The 18,201-nt window shown below is 45.4% G+C and overlaps 1 protein-coding gene across 2 annotated transcripts in view; it reads right to left on the bottom strand.

Moving 5' to 3' along the window:
- KIF14 (kinesin family member 14) overlaps positions 1-18,201 on the bottom strand; it is a 132,892-nt gene that overhangs the window by 46,976 nt on the left and 67,715 nt on the right. For both annotated transcript variants that reach the window (XM_029618382.1, XM_029618384.1), the window contains exons 16-21: positions 17,629-17,774; positions 14,507-14,654; positions 12,389-12,541; positions 10,924-11,047; positions 3,647-3,740; positions 2,324-2,462 (exon numbers count right to left, since the gene is read on the bottom strand). In XM_029618382.1, coding sequence (XP_029474242.1) covers positions 2,324-2,462; positions 3,647-3,740; positions 10,924-11,047; positions 12,389-12,541; positions 14,507-14,654; positions 17,629-17,774 — 804 coding nt within the window. The remainder of the gene's footprint in view (positions 1-2,323; positions 2,463-3,646; positions 3,741-10,923; positions 11,048-12,388; positions 12,542-14,506; positions 14,655-17,628; positions 17,775-18,201) is intronic.

The following is an 18,201-nucleotide window of genomic DNA, read 5'->3' as shown; positions in this document are numbered from 1 at the left end:
AGTTCGTGTCAGCACATTTCTGTTGATACTTTCTGATCTCTTTATTCTGTATTTGGTGAAGGTCTCTGTGCTCTGCATATATGACTGAGGTGAGGTATTTTGCTGGCATGTGATTCCTGTGTAGGAATCTATAGCAGCCTGGTTTCCTAATAAAGGGTTTTATTGGTGTTCTAGGGCCTGGTGTAATATGTGCAGTGTTACCTTTTCATATATGAGGTTGTTAGGGATGTTTTTGTATGGGAGGTTTACTATATTGTAATGGTAGTTGTTCATGGCTTTCTGAGGGCCGAGCTCATATCCAATATACATTTCAAAAAAGTCTAATTCCATAGAAGCTCTAAATGTCTTTTTTTTTTTTGCAGAGTTTTCTGGTAGGCACACAGGAGTGCATGTACATATAATATGCATGTTGTGATATTTTTGCCTCAGAAGACTGTACTTTTGAATGTTCTTTTTCATGTAAAATGTATTATAAATGTATAATTTGTGTGTGCTGCAAAGGGTGTGGAGTGTGTGTGTGGGGGGGGGGGGGGGCGTGTGTGTGCAAGGCTGTAAGGTTTGCCTAGGGTATCTAATACACTTCTTTATCCATGGGTTCTGGGCAGGGGGCCCAGACAGAGCTGGACTTTGATAAGCCTGGGATAGGCATTGAAGACCCGATTTTTAATGGCCCGCGAGCGTAAGACACAGGGGGTTACATGCACAGCCGGGCCTTGCGCGCGCTGAGCACATTTTAAAAGGACCCCTGTTACTTGCACAAGAGCCAGGCCTCGGCAGAGGGGTGGTCCAGGGGGTGGGGAGAGTCTAGGGGCGCCCGGTACAGCAGCCATTTGCTGCTGTGCAGGCACGCGCGCAACTTGCTACAGCTCCTTTGCAGGAGCAAAAAGTTTAAAAAAAAAATGGGGGGGGTTAGAGTAGGGGGTAGGGAAGTTCGCTCCAATTAAGGAGCAGACTGGGAGGGAACTGGGGGAAACCCGATAACGTGTCGCCGGGCGAATTAGTGAAATTATACCCCCCTTGCGAGCACGCTGCCCGGGATTTTATAACACGCTCGCACCACCGCACACGTTATAAAATCACACGTCCATGTGCATGCACAGGGTAGCATGCTCACATAGACGTGCGCATGTATTTTTTTTTTAAATCTACCCCTAAATGAATTGGGGTAGGAGGAGGCAGCACAGTAATTTTTTGCACAGAGCAGCAAAAAAAAAAACAAAAAAAAAAAAAAAAACCCAGCACCAGCCCTGCTTAGAAGCATTGTCTGCCACTTAGTTCTGGAGCCATAAACCCCTGGCCAAGACCCCTGAAGGCATCACCGTTGCCCAATAAGGTCAAAGAGCATCCGCTACAAAAATCAGCCCTGCCTTCAGATGCACGGCTTCCGTGAGATCCAAACCACTTCCTTCTAGGTTCTGCTGAACTTTATGCAAGCAGACCTTGCATTTATTCCACTACAAGCAGATGCATCTAAAGCCTGCTTAAGCAGTGCCTCAGTCTTCCTATCCTGCAAATCCTACAGCACTATGCCACTCTTTACCAAAATTGTGCCTTTCTGCAAAACCACCAAAATCAAGGCATCCACCTGAGGGACCTTAAGCTTATTTTTCTCCTTGGTAGACAGGATATAAACTTACTCATTGCCCTTACTGCAACTGGCACTTACCACCATGTAGAAATTAAACTCATCTCTGTACAACCTTTAGTTGTCCATTTCACATGGGACTTGCTTCATTCGAAGCCTCCCATCAAAATCCTCTTGCAGTGTCATGGGGACCTTGATATGGTATTGACTCAGTTGCTGAAAGCTCCATTTGAACCTATAGATTCCTGTGAGCTGACATACCTGACCTGAAGGACATTTTTTGATATTGACCACTTTGGCCAGAGTCTAAACTTCAGGCCCTACAGAAAGGAGACCACAGGACTCCATGAGATACAATTCTTGCATTCCTGAAAAGCAAGTTTTCCTTAACAAGAGAAAACAAAAATCCGTGACCAGTGGGTTCCACATGGACACTTGGCAGTATAGCATGCTGCACATGCTCAAAGTTTCTGGAAATCAAACTTCTGTGCTGGACTCCATCTGATATCACCCATGTGTGGGGACTGCCATTCTGCTATTCCTCAGAGGTTGTTTCACTGGAGATAAGGGGACCAGATGCTTTGTCCTCAACATTAAAATAAAGCCTGACCTGAACATTGAAGCAATAGTACATGAGTTAGTAATCCTCTGTCCTTAATCGAGAGGACATGCCATTGCCTTTTGACCCACAATGTGTTGTGTATAAGGGTGTTTTGTACTCTCTAAATTGCAACTGACCTCATACAGCTCCTTCATTGCAGCAAGTTTATTCTCAAACTTTTCCAGACTCCAGAAAGTTGTGATTCCCAGCTTGATGTTTTGAACTTGCACTTGCACAGAAGGCCTGACCATGCTTCCTTTATCAGATATCTCATGTCTGGGAAAAAAAACAAAAGCAGCCTACCATCACTGAACTGTTCTACAAAAAATTTAAATAGTTTAAACTAGAGGCTTTCTTGTAATGAGGCTGCTTCTGCGCCAAGGTTTTTACTCCCACCACCACCAATATTAACTATAAACATTTCCATTATAGCACAGGACTTGTCAACTGGGACCACAAAAAGCTTTATTGTATCAAAGAAACAATATGAAACACCTACAAGGGACATTCGTCTTCCATAGCAGTTTGAGTCATTCCAGGAGCACCCAGGTTTCTTACATCCACAAGTGCAGCTAATAGCAGCTTACCTGTTCAGGTATGGGTACTTAACTTTATATTAAACACCAGAAGATGTCAGACTGCTATGCAAGTTTTTCCTCAAGAAATGCATCCATTCACAATCAATTTGGGCATTGCCTTTCTTAAATGTAAGCGTTTGAGGAAGTTTGAGAAGCTAAGCTTACAGCTCAGTTTTAGAAACATATTGACAACATCCACAATTATCCCTAGAGTGAAAGGTGAGCATGTTGAAGATCATACAGAGAGGGTGATGTATGTACTGATGACAGAACAGTAAGTGACTGCTAAAATCTTGTGCCATCAATGACACACAGAGGCGTCGCTCTCTTAAAAATGCCAGAATGCCTGTGGCCAACTGCAAGCTCCCATGGCAGCTCCACTTGTCAAGCAGGCTTCAGTGAACATCTAGACTCAACTTAGTTTCTGGGGTAAACACCCAGTGATTCCATTTAAGGCTATACAATTGCAAAACAAAGAATCCTGGCACCAGGTCAGTCGTCAGATATGAAAGGGAAGCACTGGAGGGAGACAACAAGCAGAAACAGTGCTTCAGCCTGGGACTGGTTGTGATCGACAGTCAGCTCAGCACCATGGAGCTCTTACTGCCCTGCAATAGCCATTTCATAAGAAACATTTTCAAAGGAATTTGTGAAGCTATAACTGGACTGCACTTGTCTGTCAGATAACAATTTGAAATAAAAAATAAATGGCATTCCAGACACCAAATCTATTGACAGGAGCAATTAAATGCAAGACATCCTTTAAGAAAGGTTGTATAATTCAATATGCTAAAATAAAAAAAAATCTTAATTCATTATGCCATATATATAAAAAAAAAAAAATCAATTGGTGAGAAGAGTCAAAGTGAGTGGCATCCTTACCTACAGAAGACAGTGTGCTTTCTTAACTTGCTACTGATCGTGTTTGCCTCCTGGATCATCACGGAGAGCTTCATGGAGTTCCAATTAGGCTGAGCTAGTGCAAAACACAGTGCAATCAAGGACTTCCCCTTCTCTAGCAAAGCTTCACTAAGGCTACTTATAGCACTAGTAGCCCACCTCACATCATATAGTCTTATGAAGTCAAGCTATATAGTCTTGCAATACAAATATGCAAGGGAGGGAGGGAGAGGCATCTATTATACCTGGAATTGCCTAGGTTTTACTTTAAGTTACACCCATTATCTAAAAAATGTTTTATATTCTACAGACACTCATGCAGACTGGAGTATATACCCTGGTCACCAACATATGCATACCAGACATACAGGATTAGTAAAACGTAATGGGATCCAAACTGGATGAAAGGCACTCTACAAATCCCCCCCAATGCCTTGGGTATGAAAGAACAACAAAGCCAGAGTCAGCATCAGGAAGGTCACAAATAGCAGCATTCAAACAGCACTGCTAGGCTTTGTTAGAGTAGCAGGCGTCAGCAGAAGGCTCCCTGGTCTCACAGTCACCACCTCGTAGTGCAGAGAAATAGAAACTGCCAGCAACAGACACATACAGCACTGAATATGCATTAACGTATGGAAGGATGAGTGTGGAAAACTGTTGCCATCATGTGGCAGAAGTATGACTAACAAGATGCCATAAAATTCTATGTTAAAGGCTTTATGAAGGTCAACAAGCAAGGTGAAATCTTTTTATTATTCACATGGTATATAAAACATTTAAATAAAATAAATAAATATTGGACTAAGAATACATCCATGACTAGCTTTTGAGAGATGTGCCCCTTTCTTCAGGCACGTGAAGTAACAGTGCAGTATAATGGACCTGTGAAGGGAGCACAGCTCTCAAAAGCTTGCTATAGGAAAATTAGTTTCTTACCTGATAATTTTCGTTCCTGTAGTACCAAGGATCAGTCCAGGACACCTGGGTTGTGACTCCGCACCAGTAGATGGAGACAGACTAAAACTTGTGGGCGGAGCATATATGCCCCTGTGCCAGTCACAGCCCCTCAGTCATACGTAATGTCAAAGTAGAAAAGCCATAAGGCAACCATAGCTAACCATACAAAACTTGCTATTTAAACGGAAAAAAATTCCAACACCCCTACAGGAACCAGACTCTCCAACCGGGAGAACGAATAAACAAGGGGTCAGCGCACTGAAAACAATAATGAGCGGACTCTCCGTTACTATAGCGCAGCACTGCGGGCGGGATCCTGGACTGATCCTTGGTACTACAGGAACGAAAATTATCAGGTAAGAAACTAATTTTCCTTTCCCTGTACGTACCAGGATCAGTCCAGGACACCTGGGATGTACCAGAGCCAACTTACCGAGGGTGGGAAGCAGAGAGTCCCGCTCGGAGTACCCTCTCTCCAAAACCCCCAGCTTCAGTAGCTGGAACATCCAACCGGTAATGTTTAATGAAGGTATGCAACGACTTCCAGGTAGCCGCCCTGCAAATCTCTTGAGGCGACACCTGAGAAGATTCCGCCCAAGACGCAGCGTGAGACCGCGTCGAATGAGCCCGAAGACCCACCGGCGGCGATTTTCCACGCAGAATATACGCGGAACCAATGGCTTCCTTGAGCCAACGGGAAATGGTTGTGCGGGACGCCGCAGAACCTTTCTTTGGGCCCGAAGTCAACACAAACAGATGATCCGTCACCCGAAACGGGTTGGTAATCTCAAGATAGCGAAGAAGGGACCTCCGCACATCTAGCTTTCTCAAGTCTCTCGTTTTCGGGTCCGAAGACTCCCCAACCGCGAAAGCTGGGAGTTCAATCGATTGATTCAAATGGAAAGCCGACACGACCTTAGGAAGAAAGGAAGGAACCGTCCGCAAGGAAACCCCGGAATCGGAGATGCGCAAGAAGGGCTCCCTACAGGACAATGCCTGTAATTCCGAAACACGACGGGCCGACGCAATCGCCACCAGGAATGCAGTTTTCAACGTGAGATCCTTGAGCGTAGAACGTTTCAAGGGCTCAAACGGCGCGGAACATAAAGCAGAGAGCACCCAGTTGAGGTTCCAAGACGGGCAAGGGAGGCGCAAAGGAGGACGGAGGTGTTTAGCCCCCCGAAGAAAACGGGAGATATCCGGATGAAGAGCCAGAGAGACTCCCCGGACCTTACCTCGCAAACACCCAAGCGCCGCCACTTGCACCCGAAGGGAATTGCACGCTAAGCCTTTGGCGAGCCCCGCCTGGAGAAACGCCAAAATATCGGAAATAGAAGCGGAAGTGGGATCCAGACCCCGCTCCACGCACCATTCCTCAAAGACGACCCAGACCCGAACATAAGCTAGGGATGTAGACTGCTTTCTGGATCTCAGCAACGTAGCAACGACCGCATCCGAGTAGCCTTTTCTTTTCAACCGATACCTCTCAAAAGCCATGCCGCGAGACAGAAGTGATCCGCATCCTCCAAACAGACGGGGCCCTGCCGAAGAAGCCCCGCGAACCCCTGGAGTCGAAGGGGTGCAGCCACCGACAACTGGACTAAGTCCGCAAACCAGGGACGGCGCGGCCACTCCGGCGCCACCATGATCACGTTGGACGGGTGCAATTCTATGCGTCGCAGAATCTTGCCGATCATGGGCCACGGTGGGAACACATACAGAAGCACTCCCACCGGCCAGGGAAGCACAACGCATCGACTCCCTCTGCGCCCCTTTCGCAACGTCGACTGTAAAATCTCGGAGCCTTTGCGTTGTGCCACGTGGCCATCAGATCCATGTGGGGCGTTCCCCAAGTCTTGCAGATGAAGAGAAACGCCTCGTCCGCCAGCTCCCACTCTCCGGGATCCAGGCGGTGACGGCTGAGAAAATCCGCCTGTACGTTGTCGACTCCTGCGATGTGGGACGCAGAGAGATGGCTGAGATGCCGCTCTGCCCAGAGCATCAAGAGCCGCGCCTCCTCCGCCACTAGAGGACTTCTTGTCCCGCCCTGGCGATTGATGTAAGCCACGGTGGTAGCGTTGTCCGACAATACCCGGACCGTCCGTCCGCGAACTAGGGGTAGAAAGGCATGCAGCGCCAGAAGGACCGCTCTGGTCTCCAGCCGGTTGATAGACCATCGGGTCTGCGACTCTGACCACAGACCCTGAACCGACTTCCCTTGGCACACTGCCCCCCAGCCGGAAAGACTGGCATCCGTGGTCACCACCGTCCAGTCGGGCACCATAAGGGACACGCCACAGGAGAGATGTGTGGAATCCAGCCACCAGCTCAGGCTGGATCGCGCCTTCCCCTCGAGAGGTAGAGGTAGATAGAACTCCTCTGAAACCGGTTTCCAGCGGGAAAGCAATGAGGACTGCAGCGGCCGTAGATGAGCGAACGCCCAAGGGACTAACGCCAGCGTGGATGCCATAGATCCCAGAACCGTCAGGTAATCGCAGACTCGTGGCCGGTGTAGCGACAGAAGACGTAGTACCTGAGACTGCAGTTTGCATATTCGTTCCTGAGAGAGAATCACCTTGCCTCGTTTCGTGTCGAAAAGGGCTCCAAGATACTCCAAGGACTGAGAAGGTTCGAGATGACTCTTGTTGTAGTTGACCACCCAGCCCAGGGACTGCAAGAGCTGTAACACCCTGGCCACCGCCTGCCGACACAGACTGAGACTTCGCCCGGATCAGCCAATCGTCGAGGTAAGGGTGAACCAGCAGGCCTTCCCGCCGCAACTGCGCCGCTACGACCACCATCACTTTCGTGAATGTCCGAGGCGCTGTCGCCAGGCCAAACGGGAGCGCCCGGAACTGGAAGTGCCTGCCCAGAATGCAAAACCGCAGGAACCGCTGATACGCTGGATGGATGCCCACATGAAGGTATGCCTCTGTGAGATCTAGGGACGCCAGGAATTCGCCGGGGCGCACTGACGCGATCACGGAACGAATGGTTTCCATCTTGAAATGAGGAACCCGAAGGCATCTGTTGACTCCCTTCAGATCCAGAATGGGGCGGAAAGAGCCGTCTTTCTTGGGGACTACGAAGTAAATGGAGTAACGGCCCTTGCCGTACTGATCGGCCGGAACCGGAGAGATGGCTCCCAAGCTTTCTAGTCTTTGGATGGTGTCCAGAACCGCCGCCTTCTTCTTGGGATCCTTGCAGGGTGAGACCAGAAATTTGTCCTCTGGGATGCGAGCAAAATCTAACTCGTAGCCGTGTCTTATCACGTCGAGGACCCACTGATCCGACGTCATGCTGGCCCATTCCTCTAGGAAGAAGGAGAGACACGCCCCCACGTTTGGAACAACGTGTCGAGGACGCGAGGAGGGATGGGCCGGCTGAACTTCATTGTGAAGGCTTGGACCCCGCACCAGACGGAGCCCCTCCTTGCCGGCCAAAACGTTTGCCCCGAAAGGACTGCTGCCACTGAGCATTCCGCGAGGAGGACAGTCTATACGCGGGTCCAGAGGATCTTTGCGGTCTGGATTTCCTGGGCCCCCGGAACCGGGCTCTTCCTGAGAAGGAAGATCGCGGCCGGGCCCTATCCTCCGGGAGCTTAAACGCTCGATTCTCACCCAGGGAAACCATCAAATCATCTAACTCCTTGCCGAATAGCAATTTCCCCTTAAATGGCAATGCCCCGAGGTGAGCCTTGGAAGAGCCATCCGCTGCCCAGTTGCGCAGCCAAAGAAGACGCCGCGCCGACACCGCTGCCACCATGGAGCGAGCTGAGGTGCGCAAAAGATCATGGAGAGCATCAGCCCCATAGGCAATGGCCGCCTCCAACCTGTCTGCTTGAGAAGCCTCCCCTGCAGAGAGATCCGCATTCGCCTGAAGGACTTGAGCCCAGCGCAGACTAGCCCGCATAGCAAAATTCGTGCAAATGGCAGCCCGCACTCCTAGGGCAGAAACCTCGAAAATCTTTTTGAGTTGAACCTCCAACTTCCGGTCTTGAATATCCCGGAGGGCTGTAGCTCCCGTGACCGGGATGGTAGACCTCTTCGTGACAGCGGACACCGCCGAATCCACCTTTGGAAGCCGGAGGAGCTCCAGCGCGTCCTCTGGCAAAGGGTAAAGCTTGTCCATGGCTTTGCTGACCTTCAGACCCAACTCCGGAGTATCCCATTCCTTGAAGAGGATATCCGTGGCCGAAAAATGAAAAGGAAAAGCGACCGCCGGCCCTGTGAGCCCGAGCAGAACGGGATCCATATTTGCTTCCTGGCGGACCACCACCGGAGGGGCTTCAATCCCCAGCTCCTGGAGAATGGCCGGGATAAGCGGCGACAGTTCCTCCCTACGGAACAAACGCACCACCTTGGGGTCATCCCCATCGACGGCCTGTGCTCCTTTCCCTGTACTGGGCTGCGCGGAGCCATCTGACGCTGCCGTCCCGGCCCCCGGCAGGGGCTCCTCAGAGGCCTCTGTGTCCGCCCCGGCGGATTCTTCGGACTCCGAGTCCTGCGGCACCCCTCGTGGAAGCCGCTTGCTCCGGTCCGCGCCCTGAGCGACCTTCGCCGCCCTCTTGGCCGGCTTCTTCTTCGGCGGGGACCGGTGGACCCGCGCGCGCGAGGCGTCCCCCCGGCTGCGCTTGCTTCGCCTATATCGGAGCACCTTGCGCAGCAAAAGTGCCAAATCCTCTGAGAACTCGCCTGAATCCAAGGAATCGTTTTCCGAAGTCCCCCGGGACCGGGGCCCCTCCGAGGGGTCCTCCCCCGCCGCACCCCGCTGCGGGGATAGCTCAGGGGGCAAGACCGAGGCCCCCACCGTCTCACGCGAGACTACCCGGCCGGTGGACAAGATGGCCGCCACTCCCGCGGAGATCGGGAAAAGATCAGAAGGCCTGTCAGGGACTCCCCCCACCTGCGAAGGCGATCGTGCCACCCGGGAACGGGTCCCCCGAGGTGCCCCCGATGATCCCTAGTCTCCCGGGACGCAGGCCGAGCAAAGGCCGTCCCGGGAGAGACGCGCGCGCGCCGAGCCGCAGGCCCTGCACTGCGAGCCGCGCGGCATAGCAAAAACCGCGGGAAGGAAAAGAAAGCGCCGAAAAACAATGAGGGACGCTGAAAAAAATTAAAAAATCACCGTGGCAGAAAACGGCGACCTCCCCCCTGCCGACGACGCCCCCCCCTCGAGCGGAACGGAGCGCAACGCCAGGAAACGGAGAGCCGACAGAAAATAAAAATAAAACACTTTTTTTTTTTTTTTTTTTACAGAAAACGCTGTCCCTGGTACTGAAGAGCCCTATGTCCTGCAGGGGTGAGTGAACCGGGCTCCCCGGTGTCACCCCTGACGCTGCTACTAGACCAGCCGGGTCCTCGACCCTAGCAGCGGCCTCAACCTGGGGAGGGTAGTCCCCTCAGGACCTCTCAACTCCCCAGGGAGGCAGGGCAACCGGGACTAAAACTAACCAAATTAAACAAAACCCCAATTTGCAGAAAAAAACCCCAAATAGGCTAATAGAAAATAAAAACCAAAAGCGAACCTGACAACAAAACCAGAATCAGGCCCGACAGGGCTGTGACCAGACCTGCACCACCTACTGGAGACAGAGTAAGACTGAGGGGCTGTGACTGGCACAGGGGCATATATGCTCCGCCCACAAGTTTTAGTCTGTCTCCATCTACTGGTGCGGAGTCACAACCCAGGTGTCCTGGACTGATCCTGGTACGTACAGGGAAAAAAGTATTAAGTTAGTCCCAATAAAAAAAGTTTCACCTACAGCTTGTTTGTTGATTTGTTTGTGTATCCAAGAAAAAAAAAAAAAAAGCTTACACAGAAACTATGCTGCTTTAAATGTAAGACCAAAAGCAATATTGTTTACTTAGAGGAAAAGTTATTTATGTCTTAAAAATCTAAGCACAAAATGAATTGTTCGAAAGGTGGTGTTGAGTGCCTTTATCCTTCCCACGTTTGTCATATGCATCTACGGATTGCTATTCCATATTTCACACAAATACTGGGATGGCACTAAGATCCAAAACAAGCAATGGTTTCCTCGCAAACAATGAAGTTCTTTGACATGACCAAAAATATTCTGTGGATCAGAGTACGGCTCCTGCGCTTGGTTGCTGCTGGAGAAAGCACAGGATCAGAAAGAGCACACTGCCTCTGTAAACTGTCCTCCTGGACAGAAAGAGAGCACAAGGGGCCAGGATCTCACTTCCTTGATTCACAAAATTTTTTTTTTTTGTTTGCGGCCCTTTTAAACCAAGGGCTTTCTTATGAAAGAAAAGGCAAGAGGGCACTGCAACACGTACCAGCCGCATCCTTCTGCTTGTTGCGTGCCTGCATGAGCTCTTGCACTTCATTGGAGATTTTCTGTTTCTCAGCCTCCAAGGCTTCAAGAATCTTGGCGTGACGAACCGTGTGGTCTTCTAAAGCCTGAATATTATGAAGATAAAGAGGGTAACATACAAGTTATAAAGGCAGGCAGACATTTTCAGAAAGGTTGCAAAACAGATTGAAACCACAGAAAGAAATATGTCGGCTCTGAACAAGATGCCCTGTTCGGACCATGCACTTTTTTTTTTTTTTTTTTTTTAAACAGACCTAAAATCTGAGCACAAGAGACTGAACCTGTGACAAAGTTGTCCTGGGGCCAGTTTGGAGATGCAGCATAGCCAGCAGAAGAGTTGATAGAAATATCTATTTGGCAAATTCCATTGGCATGTATGAAGTATATTTTGGAGTCTTTCCTAGTCAGAAATTCCAGATTACCAGCTCTTTATAAGAGCAACCCCCCGCCACCCGTTTGCCCCTAAAATTAAGTAAAGTAATGATAAATCATAAATATAAATCAAAGCACATGGACAGGGCAAAAACATTTTTCTGATTTTCATGGGATTCCTGAGAACATTGAAGTTTCTGGGAAAAAAAAGTTAAACATACATATACATACACACACAACCTCTACCAACTTACAGGGTCATTCATCAAAATGTGTTATGGCATTAACGCACATGATAACGCATTAGCACATGCGATAACCATGTTACCGCACGAATACAAATTTTTTGAAGGGACGGGATTAATTACTATACCTTTTTTCCTGGCGTTAAGCTGTGCAATATGCTCAAAACGTGCTAAAGGTTGCATTTTGGCTATTTCTGGGCTGAGGGAGAGAGAGAGACACAGAGAAAGCAGACTCTGGGGAGGACTTCACAGTTTTCAACTATTTATATCACTATAGGAGGGGCCAGCTAGTAACTCGAGGTGAGGCGTTGGTGGTAGTTTAGGGTCTGGGGCCAGTTTTACATGCAGAGTGAGACGTACGAACAGCACAGTTCACCTCTGTGAAGATTTGATGTCATTTGGAGTGAGGAAAGTCTCTTTTGCATGTCTTCTTTCTAAGAATAAAAAAAGTCTCACTCCAAATGACATCAAATCTTCACAGAGGTGCACTGTGCTGTTCGTACGTCTCTGCATGTAAAAAACTGGTCCCTAAACCACCACCAACACCTCCTAGAGAGATATAAATAGTTGCACACTGTGAAGGCCTTATAGTCTGTCCTCTCTCTCCCTCACACTTGGAGAGCTGATTATAGCATTTTGATGAATCTAGGGGTTAGTTTGTGAGAGGCATCACACCAGTATGTGTCAAATATAGAATGAAAAGTTAAAAGAATAGAACCAGGAAATAAAAATCATTCAACAAGGAGATGTAATCATTAAAAATTAGTCTTATTTTCTATTAATTATTAAATTCATATGGTTTCGAAATACCCGTCTGGTAGCCAACGTCTCCAACTCTAAGCGTTTTTTGTTTACATGCGCTTCCTGCTCAAGATGCAGAGTCTTTTTTTCCAGCTCTTGAATTTTATTTTTAGCTTTTTGATTATTCATTTCTTGCATCTGTTTCTTCTGCACTTCTTCTTTCTAAGAATAAAAAGTCAAACATTGCATGTCTACCTGGAGAAATTGTAGCTTGTAAATAAAAAAGAAAAAAAAAAACAAAACAGATGAGGTGAAACAGGGGATTCATTCATATACTCCTTCCTTATGGATTTCTGGAAGGGTGTTTGTTAGAACAGATCAAGTCAACCTCATTTTCTAATTAAAATAAAATTTAAAAACCTTGAGGTTCCATCTACAGTGGGGTTTATCCAGGTAATTTTTCAGTTATTTGGACAAAAACTTTAACTGAACATTTCACTCCTCTCACTGGATACATTTTACCCAGGTTAACTTTTCACCTGCGCAAAACTTAGGTGATTAAAAAGACATAGGGCTGAGATGCTCCAGGGCAGGGCTTATGCAGCACAGATACTGAGCACTACCCAGGTAAAACTATCCACACAATTCTGGACAGACAAAAGACAGCCCTAAAGTTACCTGTTACCACCCACTCAATATGAACTACCTTGTTTCTCAGTTTATGGAAATGATTGAATGTATTAAGATTTTCTCTTAACATTAACTTCTATTCTATTAATTCCTAAATCAGTCAGGCCCTGGGGCCTTATTGCCCAAGGAGTGCAATAGATTGCAGAAGAAACATGCAGGAAGTTACATCACCTCTCCCTCTTGCCCAATCTAAGTACCTGTCTAGAAATTCATGAGCCGAAAATATGTGGTGCTAACACGTTATCTACAATACTATACAGACCAACAGCTTGTGATCTCCCCAGACTGCTTAATGACTTAGTGAAATAGCAATTCGCAATAAGGAAAATTCACAGTCTATGACACCTTCCACAGCTAGCAATCATAACCTGTAGGACATAGCAAAGTAGTACCTCACAAAACCAGATCTTGATAATATGGCATTTGGAAGATGAGTTTAACTGAAGGGAATCCCCCATATCCATCCACACAAACCCACAACTTTCTACAGCCACACGCCAACAGATACAATCCCATTCACCTCCCCACAAGTCTATGTTAGAAAGCATTATCAATGCCATGCTTCCCCTACTTGTTAGTTTCCAAATATACTACTGTACAAATTTTATTGAAAACATACCAGTGTATTGTTTTGCCAATGATTATATTTCATGCATTTTGTAAATGGCAAACAGAAGATATGAATATCAATGCTATAAGATTTTAAAAACTAGCAAATTTGTGGCTTGATTATGCAAAGTTCAAAAGGGATAGTAAAATAGCCCTAAAATATTTTGGTTTTATAGCATTTTTGGCCATTTGCACTGCTGAGAAATTTTGTGTCTGTCTTCAGTTTTTAAGACCTTTAAGTTCTAGCTTTCAGCCAGTAAACTATCAAATATGGAACATGAACTAGGAAAGGTTGAAGCAGTTATGTTTATTTAGCTTGGAGACATAGGTTGGGGGGGGTGGCAGGGTGGTCAGATGGCGATATGAGAATATGTCTACAAGTTATGGAAAAGCAATTCTGAGCAAACAGGCAGATTTGGGGTCAGGGAGGAATATTGTTCACTACTGAGGAATTAACTTTGAACGTACAAGTTGTTTTTTTTTTTATTTTATCATCTGCTCTGCAGAAGATCAGCATTACTCAATCTGTCCTAAGTAACCCTAGCCAGTCTAGTTTTTAGGATATCCACAATGAATATGTATGTGATAGATCTGCATGCAAATCCATTTCATGGCCATGCATTGTAGATGACCTTTTAATAAAGCTTCTCCTAGCCCTATCTTGATTTTACAGATCTCTGGCTACATTAATGGTATCTTCTATAGAGAAAAAAAAAAGAAGGATGCATAACAAAACATATGAAGTATAAAAAAATCTTAAGATACCAATTCTGTTTCAACTTTGGCTCTGCCATTGCAGTCTTCAACTTTCAGCAGACATGTCAAAAGGCATTCCATAATTACTATAAAAGTTTGTTTTCTAATTCTAACTGCACGACAGTAGCTTACCAGTTCTGTTTCTAGATCTTTTATCTTATTTTCATAGATGGTTTTCTGAGAAGAAAGTTCTTGTTGAGCCATCTCCTTTGCAATCTGGATGCCTTGCATCATTTCTTCCTTGGCTTTCAGTCGCGCCTCTTCTATTTCCACTTCAAGTCTTAACCGAATCAAAAAAAGAAGATTTGCATGCAGATTTCAGTGCACTAATGAACCCACTTCTAAAACAGTAGAAGCAAATATTTAAAGTATCTGCTTTATGTCTGATCTTTTCTTGTTGGATTTGAGAGGACAAAAAAAAACTTCATGGCATAGGAAGTCAATCTAACATTCTGAATCCCATGAAGAAACCAGTCAAAAGATAATTAGATTCCTAACTCCTGATTTAGGTCATTCTTTCAGAGTCACATCCCAATATTTTGCATCAGTCATCAAAACAGACCAAAAAGCTGTTCATTTCCCACTTTGCAGCTCATTATTACTATTAAAAAAAAAAAGTTATCTGAGCCGGGCAAGCCAGTGTGACTTGGAGGGTGGTCATGTTTTCTTCAGAACTGCATTAAAATGCTCTGCTAAGACAAAAAGAGCCTACGTTTGGTAGTACCAAGTTTATCATGCAATATGTAACTCCATTCCCATAAAATATGCTTTACTTGATATTTATATCTAAAACTGTCCTTTAAAAGCTATTTCTAAGGAAAATATAGCAATGATATTCCATTTCTGGTCCCCCTTTAAAAAACAAACAAAAGCATACACAGAACATAATTGTGGAGGGCTTCCTAATAGGGTTTTGCACAAGACAGGTATATAGTCTAAGACAGTGGATTCTCAATTCAATTATTCAGGATATCCACAATTAACATGCATACAATGGAGCAGTGCATGCAAATTTCTCTCATGCATATTCATTGTGGATATCTTAAAAACCTAACTGGCTGAGTGTGTTCCAAGGACACTGATCTAATCAAGGTGAAAGAACAATTTAAGAACTGGAGAGGTGCCTAATGGTTACAGCAATGGACTGAGAATCAGGAAGACTGGAGTTCAAATCCCATCACCCCCAATGACATTCCTTGTGACCTTGGGCAAGTCATTCTCTCTTTCTGCCTCAATACCCCTTTAGATCGAAAGCTCTGTGGCAAAGGGTCTTATTGTACCCAGATAATGCTGTAAGCCACCTCAAGCATTATTTGGAAGGGTAGACTAAAAATCCAAAAATAAATTAAGATTCTTTACAAAAACAAAAATGGCCAGTTTCATGGTTGCCATGTATAAAGTTTATAATGTAAAGTCAAAAAGACCAACTTACACTTGAAAATTAAAATTAGCAATCGGTCAAGTTATAGTTCGTTTTACAAATTCAAAGGGGCTAAATTTAAAGGGCCATTTGTGTCCCTAACAAACAGGTTTCATGCTGATAAATGGCTTGTATAAAATTGCACAGGGTTTCTGCACATAGATGTGGGTGTGTAACCAGATTACACACACAGTCCCAGGAAGTGGAGCTAGAATGGAGTTTGGATTTCTGTGCACACTAGATTTTTAAAAAGTATGAGGTCTATTATATTAAGAAGCATTTAGTTGGATAAATCCTTTTATCTGGTTAAATGAATATTTGGGCAATTGCTGGCTAAAATTTAGCCGGATAACTTAGGTGACATTCCAGGGCAGAGTTACATTAGCCAAATAAATTCTCTCCAATACTCAAGAGTTAAGCAGATGACTTATCTGGCCAAAGAGCTGGCTAACTTTAAGGTAACCGGCTGTATTCGATACTGCGGCTGCACTGCTCTGCAAATAACAGGTGTAAATTTGTGCAGGCGAGTTCATGCGTGTTATCAGATCATTTACAGAGTGAAAATATGTCCATAACTTCTCTAGAAAAATTAGTGTAAATTGAGTGAATTTTCAGAGACGTTACAAGTGTAAGCATACCATATATCCCAGCAATTTTTTAAAAGCTCATTTACAAGCATAAATTCTTTTGAAAATTACCTATCAGATACATTTTTAAAGGAGTTACACATTCAACATACTATCGCAGCAATTTTCAAAAGCCTTTGAACCATATTAAATGCATTTAAATGAGGGTAAAATCTATTGCCAATTCAATGGCATATATTGTAACATTTTCAGAAGACCAGGAAAGCCAGGGGTTCAAATCCCGCTGCTGCTCCTTTTGATCTTGGGCAAGTCACTTCACGTACAAACTTGGATAGGACCATTAAACCGGCACGCATGCGCACATGCATGCATACACTGGCGCCATTTTATAACATACGCACGCATTATAAAATAGTCTGGCTGCGCACACATATCCGCCAAATTTTAAGTGGGCAAGTGCTCACACATGCAAACCCCACTTATCGCATAAATCAGGGGATTTATGCAATAAGTTTGATAGCCTTCACTCCCTCCAGTTAGCCCCGATCCTTAAAACCCCCTCAGATACTCCTGATATTCTTTAAAGTTTTAACTTACACGGCATCCATAGCAGAAGTAAAGTTACACGGCAGAGGGGCCTCCGTGTGTGTCAAGTCATGTAATATTGATGCGCACATTGTAGGTTCACTCCCTGAAACACCCGTGCCCCAGCCATCCCATGCCTTCACCCTGCCCCTTTTTAAAAACATTTGGGATGTGCGCGCTGCGGGAGATACACGTGCATCTCTGTGGCTTTTAAAATCCGCTCAGCAGTCTTGAGCCCTTCTTTGCACATTTACTAGTTAATGAGCACGTCAGGCTTTTAAAATTCACCTCTTAGATTATAAGACTGCTGGGGACAAGGAAATATCTCCAATACCTGAATGTAACTCTACTTGAGCTAACAATGAAAAAGCATGAGCTAAACAAGAGCCCACTTACACAGATGAAGTGCGTTTACACATGTAAAAACCCAGTTTTAAGCAGGTAGATGCTTTTGAAAATCAGGCTCTGTATGTGTAGCTGCCAAATTACCCTCAGAAAGCAATAAACTCTAGATAAACCTGGGTGAAGAGGAGATGTTTAAGCTTCAGATGTGAAAGCCCTACTATTAAAGACAGATGGAAGGACTTTGGCTTCCTTACATACTGATTTAGGGCTCGGGTCACAGTAAATGAGTGTAACTGAGTGTGAGTATCGAGACTTACAGCGAATTCTGGGCAATAAGCAGTTCATTCTTTGCAAATTCAAAGTCTTTGGGCCCATCAGACCCACAAGATCTTTTTCCTTTCTGAACCTCTACTGGGTGATTGAATCTGAAATAATGTTCACCACCAAGAATCACTCGGTCACCCTAAAAAGCAAGAATTGTAGTAAAAAGGGTTAAGTTCATTTTTTCCCTCTCAGATCTACAGAAGTTCTGACAGCAACTTTCAGATCATTTAAATTCTGCCATAAAGCATAAACAAAAGAGAATTCCCAATCTAACACTTACAGAGAAACCAATATACATAATGGGGCATTGAAGGGTGCACTTATTGCTGTAGAATATTCTATTTTTATTATTAAACATCTAAAATGAATCAAACACACATTAAAGCAAAATTACTAGAGGACTTTCATGGTACAAATCAGACAAAAGATGACAACAGCCAGGAGGAAGAGACATGAGAGGAAGGAGAAAAAAAAAGGAAGTATTTGTGCTTGACCTGATAATAATTCTACCCATCTACACCAATATCATTAAGGGCTGTCAGCCTGCAGTGTTTCCTAAAACAAAA

The sequence above is a fragment of the Rhinatrema bivittatum genome, chromosome 10, assembly GCF_901001135.1.
Source record: "Rhinatrema bivittatum chromosome 10, aRhiBiv1.1, whole genome shotgun sequence".
Lineage (NCBI taxonomy): Eukaryota > Metazoa > Chordata > Amphibia > Gymnophiona > Rhinatrematidae > Rhinatrema > Rhinatrema bivittatum.
Note: the sequence above shows the minus strand (reverse complement) of the source record. Positions and strands in the feature narration are given on the sequence as shown.